Genomic DNA, 25661 nt, shown 5'->3' with positions numbered 1-25661 from the left:
TGCTTCTTAAAGGCAAATCTTTGTTTGGCTCATTTATGTAAATGCTTCTATGTGTTCTACTGAGTGGAACAATAGAACAATGGGGGTGTGTGTACATTTGATGGTGGTGCCATAAAATGTGTGTGTGTGTGTGTGTGTGTGTGTGTGTGTGTGTGTGTGATGTTCCATCCTCCTCTCTCTCACAGCAACCCAGGTCCAAGGAAAATATTATTTTTAATGTATTTAATGAAAATCATGTAATTCCAAATACAGTGACCCAGACTCGGTTGACCTCAAAACTCCTCTTACTCATCAGTCATAATCACACTGGGTAAGAGCTCACTGATAAGGCTGAAGGCTAAGTGATATATGACAGTAAAATAGATCGACTCTTAGAATGTGAAAGTCATATGCTCTGTGTGTGTGTGTGTGTGTGTGTGTGTGTGTCAGTGTCAGTGTAATGTGGGATGCCTCAAGCCAAAGTTATGAAAACTCTATTCATGAGACATTGTTCATTCAGATTCAGATTAACTTTGAATTTCAAAAACAATTTCACAAAATGAAATGATAGTGTCTTGGAGTTGAATCTGTATTTTTCCTTTACAAACTAAATTTGCAAAATGACAATATGGATAAGACATGTATTTACAGTAGTTTTTGACACATTGGTTAGGGTTTAGATTTCCAGATCAGTTTTTCTTTCTGTTTGTGACAGCAGAGGACAGAGCACCACAATGCCACATTATCGACACTACAACACAACTATAACAATGGGCATCAGTGTTCCTAGTGCCAGGTAGTGACTCATTCATGACCTAAGCAGGCCTATACCAATGCTGGTAAAGTAAAGCTGAGAATACAGTAAGACAATCTGTGCTTTTGGAAAAACACAGTGAGACAAGTGCACTATTTACACTGTAAATAATCAGTGCACACAGTTCTTGTACAATTTTACCATACTGACTATAAAGAATAATTGATAATATACTCTATTAGGAGCTAAATAATTGTCTGAATATGAAGACATATATGTCTGAATTTATTCTGTTTCAAGAGACCTCTGTCAATATAAAAGAAATACTGTTTAGGAAATGGCTGTTTAAACTGAATGGCTTCGCATGTGTTTTAAAATGGAATTTGACATCAGAGTAATACAATATACAGCAAAAATAAGTGCACCACTGTCAATATGATATGAGGCCTTCCTAGTTTAATGTTTGCGGACTTTGCACCTTTAACCACACCCGACAGTGATGTCACATGGCACCACTGGAGGCCAAAAAAGATTATCAGTGGATCTGTTACCGCAGCTTGACTGGTCTACATTTTTTTGCACATTTAATACCCTGAAGGAATCAATCATTACTTGACCATAACTATTACATTTATGTTAGATGCAGCCTGTTATGGATCAGTAATATGTTGTTGTAATTAACTATTTCACCCAAATAATACAATTACTACTACTGCTACTACTTATAATAATAATAATAATTAATTAATATTAAGTTGTCGTAAAAACTCAAAAGGTGTTTTGTTTGTCCTGTCTGGACTACTGTTAAAAACATGGCAGCCTCCGTATAGAGGACACCCTCGATGTAAATATAAAGTATTTAAATATAAAGGGCCCCTCTTAGAGTAAAGGAAACAACAATTCATACAATTTATAGAAACCGAGTAATGAAAACATCACTACGATTATTTTATATTCAATCCCTTTCACTTGAATCTTACACACAGGACCTTTAAATAAAGTTTCTCCAAAATCTACCTGCTGTTTTACGTTTCAGTCGCTAGGGGGAGCAGATCCCTCCGCCTCGCTGGTGTCTGCGCCGGAAGCAGGAAGTAGGAAGAGCAGTACAGCTGTGCTCCGTGGCTAACAGAGAAGCTAACAGGCTAACCTCAGCGGTGGAAGTACCAGGCTCCGTTGACCAAACCAGATCCTCTGCAGCGACTTTGACGCTCCGAATCCAACATGGGGAAGGGCGGAGGCACATTTGAGAGGCTTCTCGGTGAGTTATCCGCACATTCGTCAAGTTGTCGGTTTATCAGCCAAGTGTGAGTCGAAGTGCGACGTCTCCCAGCGCATTGTTTTGACAGACGCTGGGGCTGTGGCTCTCGGGCCAGCTAATTCTAGCCTGCTAACACATTCGTTGCTATTGTTTGGGCGACCGGTTCAGGCTAACTACCTTTTTAGCAACCTGGCTAATTAGCTGGTAAAATCTTATTTATCGCGTATTCTATTCGGATCAGGGTCTCATCAAACCCATGTCTTTTGTGTTGTTGTTGTTCAGCTACTAGCCAAGAAAAAAAAATCCTGTCGATCCACTTCAGACAGGATAACACTTGAGCGTTGGATATAGTCACACATGAATTACGTTATTGTGTGAGTCTTACCGTGTCATCATTTCTGACTTGTTGTGTTGTCTTGAGTTTATAATCACAACAGGTTGATTAGGTAGCTGCTAATCTCCTCCATTTTGAGATCCATGTTTCACTGAGTTTACCAACTCTTTATTTCAAATTCCAGTTGTCACATTAAAATATTAGACAGCAGGGATTAGTGAACTCCAGCACTATCTAAAGAAAAAATCAAATTAAATGTGTGTCATCATGCTGTAGGTGAAGGTGGATCCAGCAATCTAGCTGGAAATAGAAAGCTAATCAAATCAGAGAATACTCCTAAATTAAAGTAATAACAGGGTGGAGATAATTTACCAATACCCATACTTGTAGTTGGCAGAGATTAATCTGCAAAAGCCCCTGGGTTAAATGTGAGCTGACACCCCATAATCGCCCAGTCGATAAACCACTTTCTGTGTAGTGGCCTGGTCATTTGAAACACTTAGAAATACACACCATGTTAATGTATAACCTTCCTGAAACTAATCAAATATATAGTCCACAAAGTGCCTCAAGATCAGGCCCAAAGGGAAAAACCCTCATTTTAAGTCCCTGGGTGTAAAGGGACACTTTGCCATATCAGGGCATATTTCCATATTAACAAATACACTGTTAGTCAGATTACCACAGACCAACAGCATCACTTCCCAGTTGAAACTTTTGGATCAAGGCAGCCAACTACCTCATGTTACGAAACTTTATGTGAATCACAAATAATTTGATATATAAGGAATAAGAGCAAGCACCCATTTGGCAATATTAGCAGTTAAGACAATAAAAACAGTCCATATATTATGTTATTTAAATGTAAGCATTATGTTTTAATCTAAGACAACATTTATTTATGATCAGTTAAGTTGAAGACTGAATGCATTATCTGTTCTTATACCACAGTAATAACTGTGTAACAATGCTTGAAGAGAAAACATCATACTATGGTTGCATTAATCAGAATCAGAATTCCTTTATTGTCCCAAGATTGGGAAATTAACAATTAATCTATTATTACATTAAGAGAACATGCCAAGCACTTAGTAACTTCTTTATTTTCCCTGTATCAGTGAGGTCAGATTATAGATAAGAAACATGTTTCTGTATAATTAATTATAATTAAACAGCATGACAAACTTAAGCCACTAAAATGAACACATAGTAACAGCTCTTTATAGCAACTTCAATCAAAACTGAGCATAACCTTAATGAAGGATGTATTCAGTGCTTCAGTTTAAGTGTCAGGCGTACCTAATTAACTGACAACTGAGAATAGATTAGCATTTCATCAACATAAAAAGCTCAGATTAACATGGTCTCCATAAAGGACATCTATAACGTGTCTTGGACTGATTTAGGAATGGAGAAACTCTGCTGTTTTTAATGACAGGTTGTTGTGGTGTAGCAAATAATTTGTGGTAGACATTAGGCAGACAGTAATTAATACAATATATTTTCACCATCTGTACTAATTACAGATAAAGCCACCAGTCAGCTGTTGCTGGAGACAGACTGGGAATCCATCCTGCAGATCTGTGATCTCATTCGACAAGGAGACACACAGTGAGTGACTGCTAATCTCTGTCAGCATTAATATTAAAGCCGTTCATTTGACAGTTGTGTTTTTATATTTTTAGATAAAGACACTAAGCAATATTTGTTTTTGTCCTTATAGGGCTAAATATGCTATCGGAGCCATCAAGAAGAAGCTGAATGACAAAAATCCACATGTGGCCCTGTACGGACTGGAGGTAAAACATTACACTGCTGGTAAAAGAAAATTAAAGAACATGTGCAAATTAAAATAAAGTAACAGGAAAACCCACAGTTCTGCTGTAGATTTATGTTGTAATACTGTGTTTATATTTGGGAGAGAACTGCCACACATGAAATGTGAATGACATAGTAAAGGAAATGATATGGTTTCCCCCCTCAGGTGCTTGAGTCAGTTGTGAAGAACTGTGGCCAGACAGTCCATGATGAGGTGGCAAGTAAACAAACTATGGAGGAACTGAAGGATCTGCTCAAGGTCATTGCATTTATTTATGTCTTGGGCATCACACTGCTGCGGTTTCATTATTAATGATTATCAACTAATCCAATTAGTAGTTTTCAGATTAATTGACTTGATTGTTAAGAGAAAAATGAATATTAGAGTCCAGAGTCACAATCTTAAAAATCGTTGTTAAATAAACAGTCCAAAACACAAAGGTGATTGACTTACAGTGATGTTAACAGGGGAAAACAGCAAATCCTCAACTAACTAACTCACCTAAGTACTAATAGTTGTACCTCTCAGTGAGTTAATGTCTGTGCAGTTATGTCTTAGTTCCCTATTGGAACAAGTAGAGGAAAGTTTAGATACAGTTCTTTTAACCTCTCAACACCTTTCCCACCTTCTCTTGTGACTGGATAACTGTTCACTGCTGTCAGGCAGCTGGCTGCAGTACAGCATGAGCAAGCAATACTTGATTGGATCCTGGCTGTACCATGTGACGCAGGCTCCTGCAGCCAATGCCGACTTCCTCTTCCTGATGATGTCACTGACTTGTGACAGGAGGATTTTTCAGACCAAAGCAAGGGACTTCCCGCCTGACCTCTTGTCATCAGACAGTGCTGCTTGACGCAGTTTGCTCAGTCATATCAGTGTTATTCGAGTGATAGAACCTAAAAACAAGAAGGATTTAAAGGTTTTTTTAAAGATACATTTCCTTGACTCTGTGTGGTTCTTTTTCCACCAGAAACAGACGGAACCCAATGTCAGAAACAAGATCCTTTACCTGATCCAGGCCTGGGCTCACGCCTTCCGCAATGAACCCAAATACAAGGTGGTTCAAGATACTTATCAGATAATGAAAGTGGAAGGTAAGTGGCAACATGCTTATATACTATTTAATCATTACCTAATGCCCTAGATGATATGTTCAGACCCTGTCTTGACTACAGTTAAATATTAGAAAAAATCAATGGTACATTAACTTTATTACATTTCCAACAAATTGATCCCGTTATTGTCACTGTTCACTATATTTTCCCATGGTATCTGCAACTATTTAAAAGTTTTAAAAGCCTTTTAATTCACTCAACCAATTAAGCCTTAGAAAGTATCAGAAATTCTTTAGTTTCATTTCTTGAATAAGTAATTAAAATTAAAAAAAACATACTGGTTTGAAACAGGTCTCAGAAAGGGTTAAACCCATTTTTTTATTTGGTGTGTTTGCTTAACAAGTTTTTATTTTCTCAACAGGCCATGTGTTCCCTGAGTTTAAGGAGAGTGATGCAATGTTTGCAGCTGAGAGAGTGAGATATTTTGTTTTTTTCATATTTTGACTGTGGTAGATTCAGGTTTGTTAAATGAGTGTTTTCTGAAGCAGCATGAATTTTATATCAGATGAATACTATACAATGTGATGCTGGTCAGGAATAGAAGCTATATTGCATGTGCATGTACACCAGACAGGTTAGTCATCATGTCAGTAATATTTGATGTATGTTTATTTTCTAGGCCCCAGACTGGGTTGATGCTGAGGAGTGCCATCGCTGCAGAGTCCAGTTTGGAGTCATGACAAGAAAGGTAGGCCAGGCTTTCGGATAACTAGGCCACTTGCAGTTTTATGATTTCCTTCATTCGGTTACAGGTGTGTTTGTGTGAGTTGCGCATGTGAGGAAGTTGACCTTTATTTATCTCCCGTGCTTTTCCAGCACCACTGTCGAGCCTGTGGCCAGATTTTCTGTGGCAAGTGTTCGTCTAAGTACTCCACCATTCCGAAGTTTGGCATTGAGAAGGAAGTGCGTGTGTGTGAGCCCTGCTTTGAGCTGCTCAACAAGTGAGTCCTGTGAAAAGTACAAGTAAAGTGACGTTATCTCCAGCAAAGTAAATGATTCATTAGCTTTGTTAGCTGCAGCAGGACATTTCTGGTCTTGTAAATTCATGTTGTGTTATTCTAGAAGCTTAGTTTGAGGTAAGACACACACTGGTAGATTGTCCTTCTTCTGTACTTGATCACTATTAGTTTATCTACTAAACCTGAAAAGCTCTGCTCATCTAAATTGTTTTAAATGTTTTGAATCTCACTTTGTCTTGATTAGTTTCTTCAGGTTTATTCTTTTGTTACCTCCATCAAAGAGGTTATGTTCAGCTGAGGCACTGTCAAAGTACATCGTACCTATCGATGACCCTGATGAAAGTCCTTTGATATGTTGTGTTCTGTTTGATTATACATGACGATGCTGTGGTGTCACTTAAATAACCCTTTTATTCTATTGGGATTAACTTGGCTTCATCTACTTTGCAAAATGTTATGGCCTCTTTCCTGGATATGGCTCAAACTGTAAAATAATGGACAGAGCAAGCAGCCATAACTCAGTGGTAATGAGCTAACTGACATGATGTCCAGGACAAATTATCCCACAGAGCCTTAATGTTTTTATAATTTCTGTATTTTTCAAAACTCTGTTTTACCCTCAAAGTCAATTCTGAATGAAGATTAATAACTTATAAACACAAGTTATTGCAATACAAAATGTAGGTAATGTTTCAGTGTTAACAGTTGTATGCATTCTGCTGTTGCTTTCTTGTATTGTTCTGTTTTTTGGTTTGGTTGAATGCTCTTCTCTGATTAACAAGGTTGTCCGTCTTCCCTCATCCCCTTTTCCCCACCAGCCACCCCTCCCTCTCTCCTCCACTTAGGAAGGCTGAAGGCAAAGCCCCGGGTTCCACAGGTACTCCTGAACTGCCTCCTGAGTACCTGACCAGCCCACTGTCCCAACAGTCACAGGTAATTGTTTTGGAACTAACTGGGTACTTTTACTTTGCAGTCCTCATTTGTTCTCCCTTGGTCTTACCACTGCTCCCTTCCCTTACCAGATGCCGCCCAAGAGAGATGAGGCAGCACTGCAGGAGGAGGAAGAGCTGCAGCTGGCCATTGCCCTGTCCCAAAGTGAGGCTGAGGAGAAGGAGCGCATGGTGGGTCGCACACTAAAGTGTTAATTTTGTATTTTTACAGCCGGTTTCCAGAGATAAACTGACCCATAGATGTGTGTTTTTACAGAGGCATAAGAACTCGTACTCGGTGTATCCCAAAGCTGATCCCACCCCAGTGACCTCCTCAGCACCACCAGTCAGCACCCTCTACACTTCCCCTGTGGTTAGAATTATCTTCTGGTTAAATGAATTATTGATGCTGCCAAATATTTGTATTACTTTATTATATTACTATCATGAAATATATTATCTGCTGTACTGTGCTCTCTCTAGAACTCCTCTGCTCCATCAGCTGATGAGGTAGACCCTGAGGTACCTATGTTGTCCTTCTCTTCTTCAAAACCTGTGTTATTATAGATACATGGAAATGCTACATCATGGCAATACTAATGTCTGTCACAATGTTCCAGCTGGCCCGTTACCTGAACAGAACATATTGGGAGAAGAAACATGAAGAGGCTCGCAAAAGTCCCACCCCATCAGCCCCTGCCCCTGTGCCAATGGCAGAGCCCCTTCCAGCAATCACCCAGCCTGTAGAAACTCATGTCCCTGTCCAGCCAGTCAGCATAGTGGAGGTATATTGAAATATTATGCTGAGGATGGATGTAAGAAACAGTATTTTAATATTTAGCTGAAGTGAAAAAGGCAAACCACAAATGACTCTCTGCTCTTTGCCTTCCTCTTGTCTCTGCTTTCAGCAGCAGTACCAGAATGGGGAGTCGGAAGAGAACCATGAGCAGTTTCTGAAGGCTCTGCAGAATGCCGTCTCCACTTTCCTTAACCGGATGAAAAGCAACCACATGCGTGGACGCAGCATCACCAATGACAGCGCTGTGCTCTCCCTCTTCCAGTCCATCAATAACATGCATCCACAGCTCCTGGACATCCTCAACCAGCTGGATGAGAAACGATGTGAGTGTTAGCTTTTCATGAGTGTGTTTGCACCTATTTCTGTCTCTCTGTGTGTCTAACCTCTGAACTATGACATTGACAGTGTACTATGAGGGGCTGCAGGACAAGCTGGCCCAGGTGCGCGACGCCCGGGCAGCTCTCAACGCCCTTCGTGATGAACACAGGGAGAAGCTGCGTCGTGCTGCAGAGGAAGCAGAGAGGCAGAGACAGATCCAGCTGGCGCAGAAACTGGAGATAATGAGGCAGAAAAAACAGGTAAAGAAATGATGCTCTCAAATTAACATACAGATGGATACTCTATTCTATGACCGTACTCAGAGGTCTTTGTCGATGAACTGCAGGAGTACCTGGAGATGCAAAGACAGCTGGCCATCCAGCGCCTCCAGGAGCAGGAAAAGGAGAGGCAGATGCGACTGGAGCAGCAGAAGCACACAATCCAGATGAGAGCCCAGATGCCTGCGTTCTCTCTGCCCTACGCCCAGGTACTTATGTCTATAACACTGGTTCTGCTGATCTCGCCAGCTGCACTTCCACAGAGAACTTCATCATCATTACTACATACTATCAGTCTGGACATTAACCAACCCTGTCTTACAGCAGTGGTCTCTATTTAGGAAAACAGCCTATTTCATCTCATGTATATTATTAGAGGGTTAAAGTGCATAATTTAAATTGGCCAGTAAAAATGTCTAACATCAAAAGCTGTAGACACTTGATAGTGAGAGATGGACAGTATGAACCATAATCTATTGGACTGCAATCAGCAGTAAACATGAATTTACTTTAAGGTGTTGTAATTTAAATAAACTCTAAAACTGTCTGCATGTGCTATTTCACAGATGCAGTCTCTGCCCCCGAATGTGGCAGGAGGGGTGGTGTACCAGCCCGGTGCTCCACCCAGCTACCCAGGCACCTTCAGTCCTGCTGGTTCTGTGGAGGGTTCACCTATGCATAACATCTATATGAACCAGCCTGGGCAGACTGCACCTCCACAGTATCAGGCAATGCCCAGTGCTGCCACAGGTGAGGAGGTCAACAAGTAGATGGATACAGATGCTTCAGAAAAAGAAAATATATCCTATGTTTGGTTATTAAGTATTTGATTTAATTCTTGTTTAAGTGTTCTCCTGTGTGTGACTGATTGTCCTCTCGTCATCCAGATCCAAATATGGTTAACACGTACATGTACCAGGCTGCGGGCTCGAATGGGCAGCCTGCTCCTCCTCCTGGTCAGGCTCCACCCACTACAAGTCCACCCTACTCCAACTATCAACCCACACCCACACAGGGATACCAGGTCTGTCTTGATCACCACTTATAGTACTGCCCAAATATTTTATATTATGGAACTGTCTCACTTATCTTAATCCTGGTTCTGTGCAGAATGTGGTCTCTCAGGCCCAGAGTCTGCCTCCCATGTCCCAGGCTGCACCCACGAATGGTATGGGTTATATGGGCTACCAGCCATACACCATGCAGAACATGATTTCAGCATTGCCAGGACAGGACCCCAATATGCCCTCCCAACAGCCATACATGCCAGGCCAGCAGCCCATGTACCAGCAGGTCAGTTGTTAATTATTATTACACTAAGCTGATACAAAACCCATTTGCGTTTTTTACGAGAAACTGACAATCTTTATTAATTGTCCTGTTTTTACTTTTTCGTCCCTTTCTTGCTAGGTGGCTCCCCCCGGTGCCCCTCAGCAGCAACAGCAGCAGGTGGCACAGCAGCAGACCCCTCAGGCTGTGCCGGGCAGCGCAGAGGCACAGCTCATCTCCTTTGACTGAAAGCTCACAGGCTGCAGGCACTCACACACTACGTCCTCTCTCTTCCTTCGGTCTTTCCTCCCCCCTTCTGGACTCTCAGGATGCCCTCTGGAAACACACACACACACACACACACACACACACCTCCAACCATCCACCTAGCTATGATGTTGTGGCAACGTGAAATATTGTGATGATGTTGCTCTCCTTGCCTCTCTCCCACTGAATTATGGGAATGTGAGGTGGAAGCTGTGAGAGAGGGCACCATAACCCAGACCCCCCTCCACCCTCCTCCTCCCTCTATCCACCTGACATGTATGTAGTACTTCCTTAATAAATGAATAACTGAAGTTCAGAAATAGTTGTGGTATTAAAGTTAAACATGAATAAGAAAATATAACAAATTAGGAGAAAAAAATCACATAACCATCCTTTGTCTCATATTTTTCTAAAGCAAAATTTGCATGTTAAGTTTCAATTATTTTCAGGAATGGAAGTTAAATATTGCAGTTTGGGGAGCGCATGAGAAGCACCAGAGTTTGTGCTGAAATAAATGGCGCTAACTCTCCACCTCCATCAGGTTCACGGCTTGACATTCCAGTTGTAGTTTTCAGTTCCATCCCATCTATGCACACAGATACTCACACACCCAGGTCCTCTTATCTTGCTTTGGCATTTATTTGTTATGCACTGCTTGGACTTTTAGTGTCTTAATGTTGTTTCTGAGATGACGAAACAGAGATTATACACTGTGGGGGATATTAGAAAAGTAGCTTGATGGTTGTTTTATCCTCAGTAAAAATAAATCCATAAATTAGTCATTGAAATCAAAAAACTACATGCCATAAAATGTGCATACTAAAGCAGTCCAGCAACTCTAAAAGCATTAGACATCCCTTTATATTAAAATAACTTGTGTTGCTGAACATACCATAAAGAACATTAAGAAGCATGGGATGCTGCATCGTGTGTGCGTTTAGTTGTAACAGTCACAGTTGAGGGTATCTACATGATAAGTACAGGTGGGCATTCTTTTTTTTTTCAAGTGTACTTTGTTCTCCAGATGTTCGGAAATGATTGAAGGGTGAACATGATGTGCTGCATGTATGTACCACACACCCAATAAGTGATTTCTGTTGCCGGTCAGTTGCCATCTGTGAACTTCTTTATTCTATCATACTGATCTGTCTGACGTAATTTTGAAATTATATTTAATAAATATCTGGTTCCTATTGTCCACCTGCTTCATCTTTTTTTTCTGTATTCTGACACAGACATAAATGGTTTGACAAACTTTATTAATGTCAATACAATGTTCATATAAATTGAGCTTTACAGTTAACTAATAAGAACATTTTAAAATCTCCTTTGTGCAGTTTGGCTTTTTCTTAAAGTTTTCTGAAGATGAGGCATTTGTAGTATTCTTCCATCTCGATCTGGAAATAAGACGTTACAGGTGTAACAGCAACATCATGGTTATTACAAAGTAATTACCACCAGCTACAATAAACCACTCACAATCCTCTCCATACGCATCCCGTTCCCAAAGGCCAGTTGTCTCAGTACATCCATGTCTGGAAGTCCCCACTCTGGGTTCCTGTGTAACAGAATAAAACACGTCAGTCTCTCAACATCAGACAAAACAACACTTGTTGTTATGTCGTAGTGAAATAAATTCCCACTCACATTTTTCTAATCTCTTCATCCAGGTGTTCATTACAGCTCGGTGTAACTGTGCCATTGATAGCATACACCTGAAACAAAGATTTTGAAGTCTTAACAGGCTGTTTTTAAAATCAGCTGCATTTAAAAAAAAATCTTTTAATACTTTCACACTTGTAAAGGCTTAATATACTTTTTTACATACCCCATATGTTATCAGAAGGCCATTTTGTTTGAGGATCTGACCTGCTCCACTAAAAACACCCTTAGAAAACAACAGAAACAGGTATTGGCTCATTTGAAACTTTTTTAGATTCTGTTCCATGAATGGAACACTGGGGCACAGCATCATTAGTTCATCGCCTCTTAGCTCAACATCTTCAGTTGTTAGATCACCAGACTTACCTGTGCTGTTTTGAAGGAGCTGTACTGCAGCAAGTTAATGGCAATAATAACATCACAGGAGCTGCGAGGAAGGCCGGCCCATTTCTCCCACGGTTCGCTGGCATCTAGGTGGACAGGCTGTAGAATCGTCTTGGCATGGGTCGCAGCAATGTAGGCCTTGATACTGTGAACAAGTAATATGACATTTTAGCATCTCAATTTGTTAGATTCCCATACATCAATCTTACTCTAGGGACTTGAAAGAGCTCAACCTGTCTCCTGAAGCTTATAACACAGTTTTCATTTTCTCTCTGTCTGGGGCACATAAAACAGCATAACGACTGAACCTGTCTCGAGACTCCTCCTTAATGTCTGATGGCTGCCAGGTGACAAAGGGCATCTTCTGGGCAAAGCGTATCACATGCTGCCCGGTTCCAGAGCCCAGCTCTAAGGCGAACAGTTGTCTGTGGGACTGGTCCTCCAACACATCTTCAAGCATTGAACACAGACCCTCCCAGTTCCTTTCTGCCTGAGGAGACAGCAGCATGATCTGAAGGAACGAGGCAGAAGCAGGAGAACATCTCACTTTTATTGTACACCACCAGTCGATTAATTGATTTCCTCTCTCCCTCTTACCTTCACTCGTGCCGGTTGACAGAAATTAGCTGGGAAATGGCATAACGGTGGCGGCTGGATGTGGCGGATGACTTACAGCAGATGGTGGCAGAGATTACATGGTTAAGAGGATTTGCTCTGTGCTCCTCCTCAGGGTCCAGAAGAAAACAGAGACACACAGTTCAGTTAAATTCACACAATACATTTGTGTCTGCATATTATGTAGCAACTACTGTCATGAAATGTCAACTGTATGTGGGTGTATCATAAGATTTACAACCAGGCCTGTGAGAAGTAATATCAGAAGGATAAAGTAGGAATGGGAAATGGAGAAAAGCAGCATTACAGTGGTGTCAAAAATCAAACATGTGAAAGGGAAAATTTGTATTTGTACTTTTTAGGGTTTTTGACAAAACATAATGAAAATTCAATTAAGTAAATACCACCTCTGCAGCTCCACAAACCTGATTGAACATTTTCCTGAATAATGATGTAATCAACATCAACTCTGGTTGTTTCAAATGTGCTTTACAAAAAAATTCAACAACCTTGACATGACTCTTTGTGTATCATGTGTTGGTATTTACCTCTCTGTGTTGTGTTTATAATGTATTATTCATGTCTGTGTAGCTATGATATTTCCTTGTGTTCATTGGATTTTAATATTCAACCATAGTGTAATCTCTCTGAAACAAATTTTCTGTTTTTTAATTTGCAAATTAATAATTGAAATGTATATACTTATCACTTATTATCAGTTTTGCATATTCAACATTTTCCAAAAAAACTAACTGAGATCTATGTAAGAAAACATAAGAGAAGGAAAATATAGAGATTTCAATTTTATTCACATTATTAACAATTAAATTATTATAAACAAATTGAACTACTTGACTTAATCAGTTTCCGGTGTTTAAAGTTTAAAAAGCAATAATATCTGATTTACTTCAAATCATTAAACTTTGTCAGCATCTGTAACTATTATAATATTCTCATGCGCACTCATATTTATTTATTTATTTATCGCGTGTCCCTTATGGGCTGCCGTAGTCACTCTAACAGTTCACGCAGGGCATTCTGGGTAGGTCAGGACGCCATGTGCTTTTGAAGCAGCGGACCCAGAAGGAGACCTGTCAGCTTTAAACTCGGCCCGCATTCTCCAGGCCCCCGGGACGAACGGCTCCAGCTCTCGGTCAGCATGTACTGCTCCACACGCTGCCTCCGGACCGCGCTGCGGGCCGCGGCGAACACTCACAGGTACGGGACGTGCTCCCCGGGCGGGCAGGAGCCGGTCACGTAACACCGGTGCTGCTGCAGCAGCAGCGGCGGTAACGGATCATCCGTGTCCGTCTGTCCTGCTGCTTCAAGGGCAGACACACACACACACACAGACACACACACACACACACACACACACACTCACTCTGTGCCGCCGCTGTTTCTGGTTGTTGAACGTGTCGCTGCTGCGAATACTGTGTTTTGTATGAAGAAGCTAACCGTGTGTACGTGAAGTAGATGAGCTAACGTTAGCTTAGTGACTTCACCCCCTCAGACTTTAACACATGACCATGCAACACCAGCAAGTAGACCAATGAAACATGTCCTGGTTATTAGCTCGTTTTAAAAAGGAATCAAAGGAAACTTCACGTTGTAGCTGTTAGCCTCCTCATGGTGGGATGAGGCAGCTCCTGACAGCCAAGGTCACAGTCGAGCTACGAGAGATCCGTGTTCGTTGTGCTTGAATAACCTCAACATGCATCTTCCCCTTCGTCTGTGTGTCACAGAACTTATGCATTGTCCAAATACAGTCAGGAAGTCAAACACACAACCACAGATTCAGCTCTTTATCGAAGTGTTTGTCTTTTTAAACCATCACCTTCACTCAGGAGCAAATGCTTGTATTTAACGTGATAAATGACTGATATTAATATTTTTTATTTTAATGTAAGTTTTCACCAGAATGTTTGGCCCTAATCTGTGCATTGTTTCCTGAACAATTAACGATAATCATGAAAAATTTCCAATTTTGCAATGTTAATCAAAGTTAATGAATGGATATATCACCTGCATCAATGTTTAACAGGCTCTTCCCTGGTTCCATCCCTCCATTTTTGTGTAATCCTGGTAACACAGAATTTACCTGGTGGGGCTAAATACTTTCTGGATAATCTGAACACAGTTTGAATGTATCCTGATGCCAGATGCCTCTACACGCTGGTTATGTGTCCTGTGTCTGAGAACATCAGCTAATTCATTTTTTCTTTTCTAGGCAACACCTTCAGCGGCAGACCCCGGCCCTGTGTGCTCTCAGACTTCTGAAGACCAGCCCGCCCACCCATTCAGATGCCATCGCCGTTCCTCCGTTAGATGGAGTACCCAAACAGTATTCCCCCAAAATCCAACAGCTTGTTAACGACATATCCAGCCTCACTTTGTTAGAGGTGTCGGACCTCAACGAGCTCCTCAAGGTTAGTGGGGAAAAAGTTTGAACCACATGATGGTCTCTTCAGATGGATGCTGTCATCCATATGTTTTCATGTTGAGTAATTCTTTCCTCTCTTTGTGATCATAGAAAACTCTAAACATTCAGGATGTTGGAATGATGCCGATGGCTGCGTCAGCTATGCCTTTGGCTCAGGTGAGAATTATCACAACTATACATTAATTATTTACAATGAAATACACCACCACACAGTCCAAATTAAGTCAAATCAGTTTCTTCATCATTTTCATGCCAAAATGTAAAGGCCCATTAAATGAGTGTCAGAGAATTGTAACTGTCATGTTTCCTAATGCACAAATTCAAATGCATCTCCTCCCCCTTGTGTGTAACTAGGCCACAGAAGAGGAGGAAGCACCGGTCAAGAAAGAGAAAACTCACTTCACAGTAAAATTGACGGAATTAAAGGGGGCTGAGAAAGTCAAACTTATAAAGGAAGTGAAGAACTGCATGCAAGGCTTGAATCTGGTTCAGGTAAGACTCATCATTAGAGATCAGTCCGGTTCCGAGTCATTTAAAATAACTATGTGTTCCGGAAAGGTATCGTAATAATAATGAAACAATAGCCCGTTTTGTTAGACAGTGTTCTAGAGCAGTATTTGCTATGAGTTGCAAGGGGCGGTCTGTGTGAGACAGTGCTCTATTAGTTTTCATTGTGACAAACACAAAGCAGATACGACAAAAACAATATGAATTTATTTTTGCTTGAATGTCTGAAAGTCAGATATCGGAGTTTGACCAGGCAATAAAGAGCAATGATAACTTAAAATTGCCTTTGAAGCTAAGCTATAAAATAAACTATAGTTTTATTGAGCATGAAAATAATAAACTGACATTTAATTGTGATAAAGATCGAATCCAAGGTCTTAAGCCTGCACACTGCAGTACTGCACCAAAATAGACCAAATACAAATCACTGTATGCCTCCTCGGGCAACTTTTCTAGTTTTCTATTTGGTCAAATTATATTTTGAGGTATTTAGACAAAGATTTGAGTTTAATGAGGCTGTAAATACTGTTTCTAAAACCGATATTGGTCCCTCTTTTAAAAGTTATATGATCGGTTTGAGTCCTGGTGTTTGTAACCAAATGTTTTTTCTCTCTTTCCTATACCAGGCTAAGAAACTAGTGGAGTCTCTTCCCCAGGAAATCCGGGCCAACGTATCCAAAGAAGAGGCTGAGAAACTGAAAGCGGCCCTGGAGGCGGCAGGTGGAACTGTGGTTTTAGAGTAGACCTTCGTGGCCACGTTTTCACCAGTGCTGCTCAAGCACTTCGTCCTTCATTGTATTATTTCAGTTGTTTTTTTGTTTTTTTTACACAACAAACAAGAGAGAAAACAAAGAAATGCCTTCTGACATGAATCTGGTCTCTCAGCAGCGTCAGGTGGGGCGGTAAGACTCAGACTGAACTTTCCAGGCGCACAGCCTGCACATACGGCCGCCCCGCTGTTTGCTCGTCCACATGTCTGCTCATGTGTCTGTCTGATACTTGTGTAGCAAACAAGCTACAGAAACACTGGCCTGGGTGCCAAGTAAGTCAGTTGATCATTGTGTGTATGTGTGAGATAAACTCTTCACAGAAGGAAAGGTTATCCTGTAGGGACATGGTTACTATTCCCTTTGTTAAAAAAACAACAGATACTGTATCTAGCTCAACGGATGGCAGGGCTCAGTCTGTACATTGCTCATAGAATTGTTAATAATGTGATTAAAGTTGAAATCTCCATGTTTTCCTTCTCTTATGTTTTCTTATATTGATCTTGTAGATTTTATTAAATGTTGAATATGCAAACTTTAAAACTGGTAAGAAAGAAATGTGAAGATTAAGTTATTGTCTAATTTGTCGTCTCAAGTCTGTCCTGCGAAGAAGTGAATATTCTTATCTTAGGTTTTACTGCTGCTGTCCAGTAGAGGTCACAAGATCTCTTCTATTCACCTCTCACAGGTTGAGTGGTTGTTTGATGCACACACAAAACGTACTTCTGTCTTAGATAGGACACTCACTGGTATAATGCACTTCCTATCCCCTTAACCTAACAACTAAATGCCAGACCTATTTCAAACCCTAAACATAACCAATTCCTAACCCTCGAAGAGCCCATTCAACGTGGGTCAGAAAGAGAGGACAATCAAAATGTTGTCACTTTCCCTCCGTAGGTCCAGAGTGGTCCTCACAAAGATATCTGCTCAAGTTCTCACACCTGCGCAGCTTTCACTGTTTGGACTTTGCATTGACGTCCATTCATTGTGGACAGCTGAACCTGAATCTTAACCCTCATTAAGACTGGGTCAGTGTTTATGCTGGAAAACATTTTTAGAGGGTTTATAAAAAACAAGATGTATATTGATAGTGTGTGTTCATCAGTAGATTTCTTTTAAATGCTGAATTTTCACAATATATGCAGTAGCTTTGATATATTTAATTTTAACTTTGTGCTGCTGCTTGTTGCTGGGTATAATGATTTTGACACTTGCCATGAAAAGACACGTGTGATCTCTCCATCATGATTATGGCTATGTTAAGCATCTGTGGTAAACCTCTCACTGCTGCAGCCATCTTAGGCAAAGTTCCTTCAGATTTTTTCAATTCTGATTAAGTGGTTCCAGAGATCCTTACTTTTGTGTATTGGGGCAGGAGATTTTTTTTTTTTTGAGTTTTTGTAGTCTCTCTCATTGTCAGAGCAGAGCCAACAACAAAGGGTGTGTTAAAAACTAAATGTGAAAATGTTGACTCAGTGAAATATGACATCATTTGAAACTATGGGTCTTTTCAAAGCAGATATTTGACTCGTAGGAAAAGATGCAGCGTGTACCGCACCAGAGAACCTAAACAAATAGAATTGTCTAATTATTATCTGTGCTTTTCCTACTGGGACGTGTCAAATATCGTCAGCGAAGGTCTATTGTTACATCTGAGTCCCTTTTCAACGACACTCAACTGAGAGATGAGAGCTGTACTGGCAGAGAAATGTCCCAGGGGGCAACTAAACAGTTTACATATTTTGTGAAAATCAAATTTGGCAACTCAGTATTTTTCAGACTCATTTGCAATGGCAAAAAAAAGAGGATGTGTGTTACACCAACCATAATGTAAATATCCAATATAATCAGTTGCCAGTTCATTCGGTGAACCGAGATAAAACTAATACAGCAGTCCTGTAAGAAAAGCTGCAATTATGAAGGTTAGAACGTTTTTTGAGATTCGATCTTATTTTGTCAATTCATATCCATTAGTGCTCTCTCTCTCTCTCTCTCTCTCTCTCTCTCTCTATATATATATATATAAACATATATATACTTTATATCATTGTCATCACACGTGTCTATATGTGTCACATCCTGCCGCAGTTTGCTCATGTCTTGCATTTGCTCTCACTTTGATCAGGTTACTGTTTCTGTCAACTTTCATAAGTTTGTCATGTCCGCTCCTGACACACACACACACACACGACATGTTGCAGGTCATGCTGCTCGTTTGCACCACTGCTGCACTACTTTTAAAATCATGTCACAGATAAGAACCACAACACGTTGGCTTTAGGAAACATAAGAAAAAATGCATCCGCACGTGTGGCTGTTGTTTTATGTTCTTCAGTGATAAGAATGAAAATATCTGGTCTTCTGACTTTATGACCTTTACAATGTTGCTGCATGTATTTACCACAGATGTTGGTTTGAACTTTCTGACACATGTACTAGCTGTGATGCTGGCAAACCATCTTCAGGATAGCAGCAGTCAAGCCAATTCTCAGCACAGTGACACGGACTAATCACTGTGGGAATGGACTAGTCATATGCCTTCTCAAGATGTCCAGCTCATTATGAGAAACTAAAATGCAGATTTAAATGAAGATGGCTTGCAGTGAGTTTGTCCATCGCAGCAGCCTGTTTACACACACTGGATTTTAATTAAAAATAATAAATGAAGCTAATTTACTTTTAATTCAACAGGCACTGGAGAACAATTTTTCTTTTTGGAAATTAAGATAATGGTTCACTTAGGTCTCATTGACCAGTCTTGGGTTTTTTTTATTTTTTCATGCTGCTTGATAACATTTTAATGTCTCAAGTCTTATTATCGTCTCTTTTCCTGATGAAAACACCTCTCGGAATAGCTTGTTGTTTCACGGCAATGATTCATTTTTACCCAATTTCCTAAAATTTCAATAAGTTGAACACACACTTTGGCAATGGTGTGCCTAAATGACTCCAATAATGAAAATCAAGCTGTTTTGGATGCTTTAATGGTTCATAAAATGATGGAGGCATTACTTTATCAGGTCTACAGATTCAATTTTGTTTTCTTGGACACGACCCAGCTTCTGAATTGACTTTCCCTAAATTCAGCACCATGACTGAATGTGATGTTGTGATGTTACGTTAGTTTGCCGATATTACTATTTTAATAGTGAGATCTAATCAGGGCCTGAGAACCTAATGATGTGAGGACTTTGTTGTTTCAGTTATTATCGATGTATTTAAGAGGAACTAAATATGCTTCTCTGGTCTGGCTAAACATTATATAGCTTACTGATCGTACACGTTGACCTTTTAAAATTAATTTAATGGATACAACTTTATTTCAAATTTGGCAAATAGTGAACAGCACATTGAATAATTTGGTAAATTAATATGAAAGGTTTGAGTTTCACCTTGCAAAGTTAACAAAATCATTACATGTTTGGAAACATTGCATAGACGAAGAATTTAAAATCGTTATGATCATTCAGTTTATCACACTGAGTGAAATTCAAACCGTTTTTCATCCTCTGAGGTGAAGGTGTCAACGAACAAATTGAAACTGACAAGAAACTTTGATGGGGTTTGTTATTGCTTGGGTCTCATGTCTGTGTCATGAGTCCATGTTGAGGATTGAGATGGAAAAAAACCCCACTCATCATCAAAATAATTAAAACAGATTCACAGTAGGAGAAATCGGATTAGACAAGATGAGACAGGATGAGACAAGATGAGACAAGATGAGACAGCTCGCCCGTGGCTCGACACATGGCTGGCTTCAGACGTAATAGGTGCTGCCATCATTGTTACTGTCATAGATGTTGATAATGATAAGTATCACTTTTATTATAGTTAAACAACCCTGCATACTGTGTATGGTGTATTCTGACTGAGCTTGAACACATCAGATTTACAACTGTTCCTGGTCTCTCTCTCTCTACTATTTCTTCCCCTCTTTTACCCACTCCATCCATCTCTACCTCAAATATGTAAAGTGTCCTTGGGTCCCGTGAAAGGTGCTATAAAATTCTAAATTATCATTATATTATTATTCCTATCCCATTTCTCTGCTCTCACCCCAGCCGGTCGAGGCAGATGGCCGCCCACCCTGACTCTTGAAGGGTTCTTCCTCTCTCCCAACTCTTCACTGTTGTCAGGTGCTCACACATGCTGGTAACTGTTGGGGTTTTCTACATCATTGTTAGGCTTTGACCTTCTTATGTAAATCACCTTAAGATAAAGTGATACATTGAATTGAATAATTCATACGTTTTAAGATTCAGCGCAAACACTTTTCTGGCCATTCTTCAACACAACACAACACAACTCAGGAACAGAAGGGGAGATTGTGATCATGTTTCCTGCAGCGTGAGTTGGGAACCCAGCTGACCTGGAGAATGTCAGAGTTTAAAGGTCCAGTGTGTAAGATTTAGGTGAAAGGGAGCTATTGGCAGAACTTGAATGTAAAATAATCCTTGTGATGTTTTCACAAGTGTTTCATCTAAATTGTACAAATTGTTGTCTCTTTACCCTAGAATGCCGTTTATATTTGAATACTTTATATTTAAATCTACGCCATTTTACAGTCGTGATAGTGCTGGGCTGCATAAAGTAGTCTGCTGTGCCTTCAAAGTTTATGTCAAATCTCCTTCTTCAGCACTGAAATTATAAATCATTCAATAAGACTCTTGTAACCCTGCTGAAAAAGTATTTCAATTTCAATCAAGAGATTGGTTTTGCTGCCTGGTTTTGCTGCACTGTAAAATATAGGATTGGCTCGGAGATAGATTAAGATTTGTCTACATTAACCAATGGCAGAATCATTTTTATGCTCAACAATAAAGTTTGATGGAGCAATTTTCCATGAAATGAAGATAATCGTTATGAGGGTGACGCATTAAGATGATTTGCTTCGGATGAATTCGATTTAGCTGGTTAGAGCTTAGGACAAATCACCTAGATAAATTTAAATACATCCTGAACAAATCTTTTCATTGAGAGCTGTCTACAAGCAAATTACAATCCGGTCAGATGTTCTTCTCCACTTCGACTTAAAGTCATGCACTAAAAAGACACCTTTGAGATCCATAAATGATTTCTTAACATTAAAAACACTGACCAAAACCAAAAGTTACAACAACATTCAATCATTGTGAAACTAATTCCTGACAAAAAGTGAAGCCAAAGCGCCTCGATCACAACCTGGTGGCTGGCTGCAGCATAGATCATAAATCCTGTCTTCTCCATGTTAGTGGACAGAATATGGATCAAACTAAAAGGTACATGTTGTAGTTCTTATCACTCTGATGTATATCCAAGTGTTATTTTTTCTTTGACATTCAGTCCTATAAATAAACACCATGTAAGGGTGAAATCTCATGAGTAACAGCTGAGACTGACTTACGATTGGTTAAAGCACGTGTCTACGTGGAAGCTCGCTATCCCCAGATTCCTATTGTGCAGTCTCTGGCTCTAAGCAGTGATCGTATTCAAGATATTTTGGCTGCATCACTGGATAGCAGTAGGAAATGGGGACACGTCTTTTGTTACTTTTATTTTTATTTTTTGTAGTGTCTTTCAGCTCGTGTGCGTTTTATCCCTGCATCTGTCTTGTTATGACTGACCCAGACAGCTGTTTCTGGCCACTGGCTATAATCAGAATTACATGATTCGATGTGTCTTTTTTTTTTGTCTGCTTATGTGTCATTGTCTAACAGACACCACAAAGCTGAGCCTGAAGGCATGTTACGTGGGGGATAGCACCCTCACTGCTAATGAGCTCCTGTCAAAAGTATATGTACATGTTTCTTGTATAAATGTTGCTGTATCCTAAACTTCTCTCTGAAATAATAATAATACAGCTTTCATACAGTCTTCAAATTCCTTGAGGATCATTTTGATGCTGTGATCGTCATCTGAGAGTGTTGTAAGGAAGAAACGCTTAAATGTAGCCATGGCCTGTCTTAGCAGTTCCAGTTGTTGTCAAAGCTGTGCAGCTTCATCATCAACACTTGAAAAACATACTACTGATAAAAAGTACAGACAGGAAGTCACATATACTGTCATCTGTCTCAGAAATTTCATTTACATGTTCTGTCCTCTGCAGCCATAACACAAAATGAGAGTGACTCATGCATCCCCATCTCTAGATCAGGGGCTGGGGTGAAAATGCAATGTGATGCATGATTTTTTATTCTTATCTGTCTCCCACAGCATTACAAACACAGATGATTTGAATTATTTATATTATATGGCACAATACCTGTCATGAGCTGTCACTATGGTAAATATGATCTGAGGGTTGATGGCAAAAGGAAGGTTAATAAACTCAGACCCTGAATATGATACGTGTCTTTAGAATTATTATCAGCTAATAAATCATGATTAATAAATTCTTAAAGCAGGTGATTACACTTTTCAATATGAGGCGTTCTTCTTTGCCCTCTGGGGGGGTGGGGGTGTTACACTAGTGTGTTAAAGTTTGTAAGAGTTGTTTATTGGTTTTTATTGAACCATAAATTAGTGGTTCAATCCCAGGCTCCTTCAGTCTGCATTTTGAAGTGTCTTTGGGCAAAACTACCGACTGTATATACAGATGAGATTAAAAATAAGGGAATATATTGACGTGTACTTTAGGTTTGGTCCCATCCACTAACATGGAGGAGGCAGGGTTTGTGACCTACACTGCAGTCAGCCACCAGGGGAAGAACAAGAGGCTTTGGCTTCACTTTTAGGGAGCAGTCATGCCATCCATCTTTATATACAGACTTTGGTTTGACGTTTAACTCAAAGCACTTTTTAGTCAATAAAACAACATCCCTTTATTTACTCTCTGGGTCACTAGCTTGTTGATTGCTCTGCATGTAAAAGTTTGATTTTAATATTCTTGTGATTCTTGTGAAGTATTACCTTTTGTTGATGCACAATTCATCACCCTCAGCGCTGGAAGACACCTGATATTATTCCATGGGTTATTTACTGCCAACATCACTGTCAGCATAACAGTGATGGTGGCGGATTCCAGGGTTTTGATGCTGTGTCTGTGAAAAAAGACAGATTTGGTTTCTAACTGTAGTCCGCCCTGTTGAACGACAACAAGAGATTCATTTATATGCTAATTGTTTATGTGAATCAGCTCTTCTGATAGATTATAATGGACTCTGACGTTTCCTTGACTGTGCTCGACTGCTGCGTGTTAAACCTGTCCACAAAGTCATTTAATGGTGAGACAGTTATCATCAGTGGTAGATCACGGAGCTCAGCACGAGGGCATACTGTGGGCAGGTAATGATAAAGAAAAATACACAGCACGTAAGATTTATACGTCTGCCTACTCCTTTTTCAGTCATTTTTCATTTTGTAGTGAAACCACTGACGCAGGTTGATGTTTGCATCCAGCTCTTTATCAGGCACTCTATCACCGACAGATACAGACCGACCATCACAACATCCACTGGGGAGACGCTTAATGATGTTAATTATGTGCACGCCCACACACACACACACACAGACACACACAGACACACACATAGGTATTAATTCACTCAACTCCTCTTTCTTTCTTTTCTTTCTCTGTCTGCGTTTGTCCCTGGATGGGAGAAAAACGGAGATGTCAAACTGAAGCTGTGAACTGACTGATCTTGGAGCGGTCTTTGCAACAAAAACAGAATCTGAGAAAAATGGAATGATTCCCATACCAGATGTTTTGGATATCATCATATTTGAACATGAGGAAAACATAATTCATAGCTGCGATTTGGCATGATAAAGATGTTATGTCACTGTGTACATGCTTTGTGTAGCTTCTTTTTTTTATTTCAACCAAACCCCCTCCTCTGTAAACATGCCCGGATGAAGGTCAAACGCAGCACATTTCTCCCTCACAGAGAAACACAGCCTGTGTTAATACAAGACTGGAGAGAGTGTTGACAACTTTTTGATTCAAAACCCAGAATGCCATTTCAACCCCATTATACGCCATTGTGACAGAGGCATTAGCAAAATAATTTCTGCTCCAATGTTATAATAGAAAACATTGATATTCTTGCCTTTTAATGGAAAGTCAACATTAAAGTGAATCGCTACCTTTCTATGCCACAGGAGTGATCCGTTACGTACAGTCTGATTAATTAATAATCTCAAACAAAAATATTAAAGATGTTCATTTTATTCATCGAACCAGGATTAAAGTAATGTAATGCACCTCTTTAGCTCATTGATTGATATAAATGTCCAACCCAGAGGACACATACACAAACTGTCAATTACTTTGGCAATTTCAACTCTACTCTCTACTACAGCTTTTAAAGGGAAACATATGCTGAGAGAACAATGTTTACTTAAACAGTGACCCTATGCATCCATGTTTAAAACTTTCTGGGTAAAATAAAAAAATCTGATGGGAATGGTATTTCCCACACTAGTATCTGCATACGGCTGTTAACAATTTAATGCAATAGAGATTAATTCGATTGCATTATGTTTCCACATTCTAAAAGCCAGTGGGACAACAAGCGTCCCAGTGATTCATATGGTGCCTTCATTTAATTTGATGACGTGGACATTTGCATTGAGTTAAAGTATCTGGATGCACTTTTTGTCTTTAGCTGCACACAAACTAAACGCAGAGCAGACACAAATCTCTGTGCAGCCGGCATCTCTCAAGCAGAGCGGTGTAATAAGCACTGCTGTCTGGTGAACTCTCTGCCAGAGATGGGGGGGCCGACACTTCTCACAGCCTGACCTCGGATGCAGAAACATCATTATACTATTCTTGGGCAGTGGTGAGGTGCTGTTTATCTGCAACCTCCTGCAGCCAGTGGAGGAAATCCCTTCTCCTGTAATTGGTAGTCTTTGGTCTTCCCTTCAGCCTCTGAGTCCTCCTTCTGAGTCCTCCACAAGCTCGTGTTAGTTCAATAGCAAAGTAGTTATATCTGAATTTGCTAGTAGAAGTTGTTATATTAGCTATAGATCGTATTTAAAGATGGATGACATTACAGCTCTTCAAAAGCAAAGCCAAACAATATTGATCTCGATCAATACAAGTTCAGCGTCGAAGTTTGACCCTCAGCCAAACGCTGTCTCCAGTGATTGAGGGCAACCCCCGATGTCACCGTAGCGTCTTCCCTCAGTCCAATAAAAGGCTAAAGATGGATGGGACATGTGCCAAACTAAAAATATCAAAGTACATGTCAAATGCATTTTTCTCAAAGATGGGTTCTGT

At 40.1% G+C, this 25661-nt stretch overlaps 3 protein-coding genes across 7 annotated transcripts; 2 read left to right on the top strand and 1 right to left on the bottom strand.

The window, feature by feature from the left end:
* The first annotated feature begins 1783 nt into the window (after positions 1-1783).
* Positions 1784-11276, top strand: hgs (hepatocyte growth factor-regulated tyrosine kinase substrate). 4 transcript variants are annotated; one of them, XM_069524763.1, is made up of 20 exons: positions 1784-1991; positions 3852-3936; positions 4049-4124; positions 4310-4402; positions 5121-5238; positions 5621-5673; positions 5879-5947; positions 6076-6200; positions 7037-7151; positions 7241-7339; positions 7425-7520; positions 7631-7669; positions 7768-7932; positions 8059-8269; positions 8352-8524; positions 8611-8751; positions 9109-9292; positions 9430-9566; positions 9653-9835; positions 9953-11276. In XM_069524763.1, exons 1-20 carry the CDS (start codon positions 1955-1957, stop codon positions 10058-10060), a joined length of 2307 nt encoding a protein of 768 aa, XP_069380864.1. In that variant the 5' UTR covers positions 1784-1954; the 3' UTR covers positions 10061-11276. The 4 variants fall into 4 exon arrangements, with proteins under 4 accessions (XP_069380864.1, XP_019950084.2, XP_019950083.2 ...); XM_020094525.2 differs by having other exon boundaries at positions 8056-8269; XM_020094524.2 differs by having other exon boundaries at positions 5115-5238.
* Positions 11277-11318: 42 nt separating this feature from the next.
* Positions 11319-12853, bottom strand: LOC109634179 (methyltransferase-like 26 B). Of its 2 annotated transcripts, none has more exons than XM_020094477.2 (7): positions 12722-12853; positions 12433-12635; positions 12107-12269; positions 11907-11966; positions 11726-11793; positions 11558-11636; positions 11319-11475 (listed from the first exon to the last, which is right to left on the bottom strand). In XM_020094477.2, exons 2-7 carry the CDS (start codon positions 12630-12632, stop codon positions 11428-11430), a joined length of 618 nt encoding a protein of 205 aa, XP_019950036.1. In that variant the 5' UTR covers positions 12633-12635; positions 12722-12853; the 3' UTR covers positions 11319-11427. The 2 variants fall into 2 exon arrangements, with proteins under 2 accessions (XP_019950036.1, XP_069380871.1); XM_069524770.1 differs by having other exon boundaries at positions 12433-12614; positions 12722-12851.
* A 902-nt stretch (positions 12854-13755) lies between these two features.
* Positions 13756-16929, top strand: mrpl12 (mitochondrial ribosomal protein L12). Its single transcript, XM_020094144.2, has 5 exons — positions 13756-13957; positions 14970-15168; positions 15273-15338; positions 15537-15674; positions 16316-16929. The coding sequence occupies exons 1-5, from the start codon at positions 13899-13901 to the stop codon at positions 16430-16432; spliced, it is 579 nt and encodes a 192-aa protein (XP_019949703.2). The 5' UTR covers positions 13756-13898; the 3' UTR covers positions 16433-16929.
* The last annotated feature ends 8732 nt before the right edge of the window (positions 16930-25661 follow it).

Source organism: Paralichthys olivaceus, chromosome 5 (assembly GCF_024713975.1).
Source record: "Paralichthys olivaceus isolate ysfri-2021 chromosome 5, ASM2471397v2, whole genome shotgun sequence".
Classification (NCBI taxonomy): domain Eukaryota; kingdom Metazoa; phylum Chordata; class Actinopteri; order Pleuronectiformes; family Paralichthyidae; genus Paralichthys; species Paralichthys olivaceus.
Note: the sequence above shows the minus strand (reverse complement) of the source record. Positions and strands in the feature narration are given on the sequence as shown.

Excerpts from the sequence above, each read along its gene's own strand:
- hgs (XM_020094523.2), top strand. The coding sequence starts at position 1,955 with ATGGGGAAGGGCGGAGGCACATTTGAGAGGCTTCTCG. Across the intron at positions 4,125-4,309 it reads TGGCCCTGTACGGACTGGAG|GTGCTTGAGTCAGTTGTGAA; the intron begins GTAAAACATTAC and ends TTCCCCCCTCAG. Across the intron at positions 6,201-7,036 it reads TGCTTTGAGCTGCTCAACAA|CCACCCCTCCCTCTCTCCTC; the intron begins GTGAGTCCTGTG and ends TTTCCCCACCAG.
- LOC109634179 (XM_020094477.2), bottom strand. The coding sequence starts at position 12,632 with ATGCTGCTGTCTCCTCAGGCAGAAAGGAACTGGGAGGGTCTGTGTTCA. Across the intron at positions 11,967-12,106 it reads GCTCCTTCAAAACAGCACAG|GGTGTTTTTAGTGGAGCAGG; the intron begins GTAAGTCTGGTG and ends TTGTTTTCTAAG. Across the intron at positions 11,637-11,725 it reads GATGAAGAGATTAGAAAAAT|GAACCCAGAGTGGGGACTTC; the intron begins GTGAGTGGGAAT and ends TCTGTTACACAG.
- mrpl12 (XM_020094144.2), top strand. The coding sequence starts at position 13,899 with ATGTACTGCTCCACACGCTGCCTCCGGACCGCGCTGCGGGCCGCGGCG. Across the intron at positions 13,958-14,969 it reads GCCGCGGCGAACACTCACAG|GCAACACCTTCAGCGGCAGA; the intron begins GTACGGGACGTG and ends TTTCTTTTCTAG. Across the intron at positions 15,339-15,536 it reads CAGCTATGCCTTTGGCTCAG|GCCACAGAAGAGGAGGAAGC; the intron begins GTGAGAATTATC and ends GTGTGTAACTAG.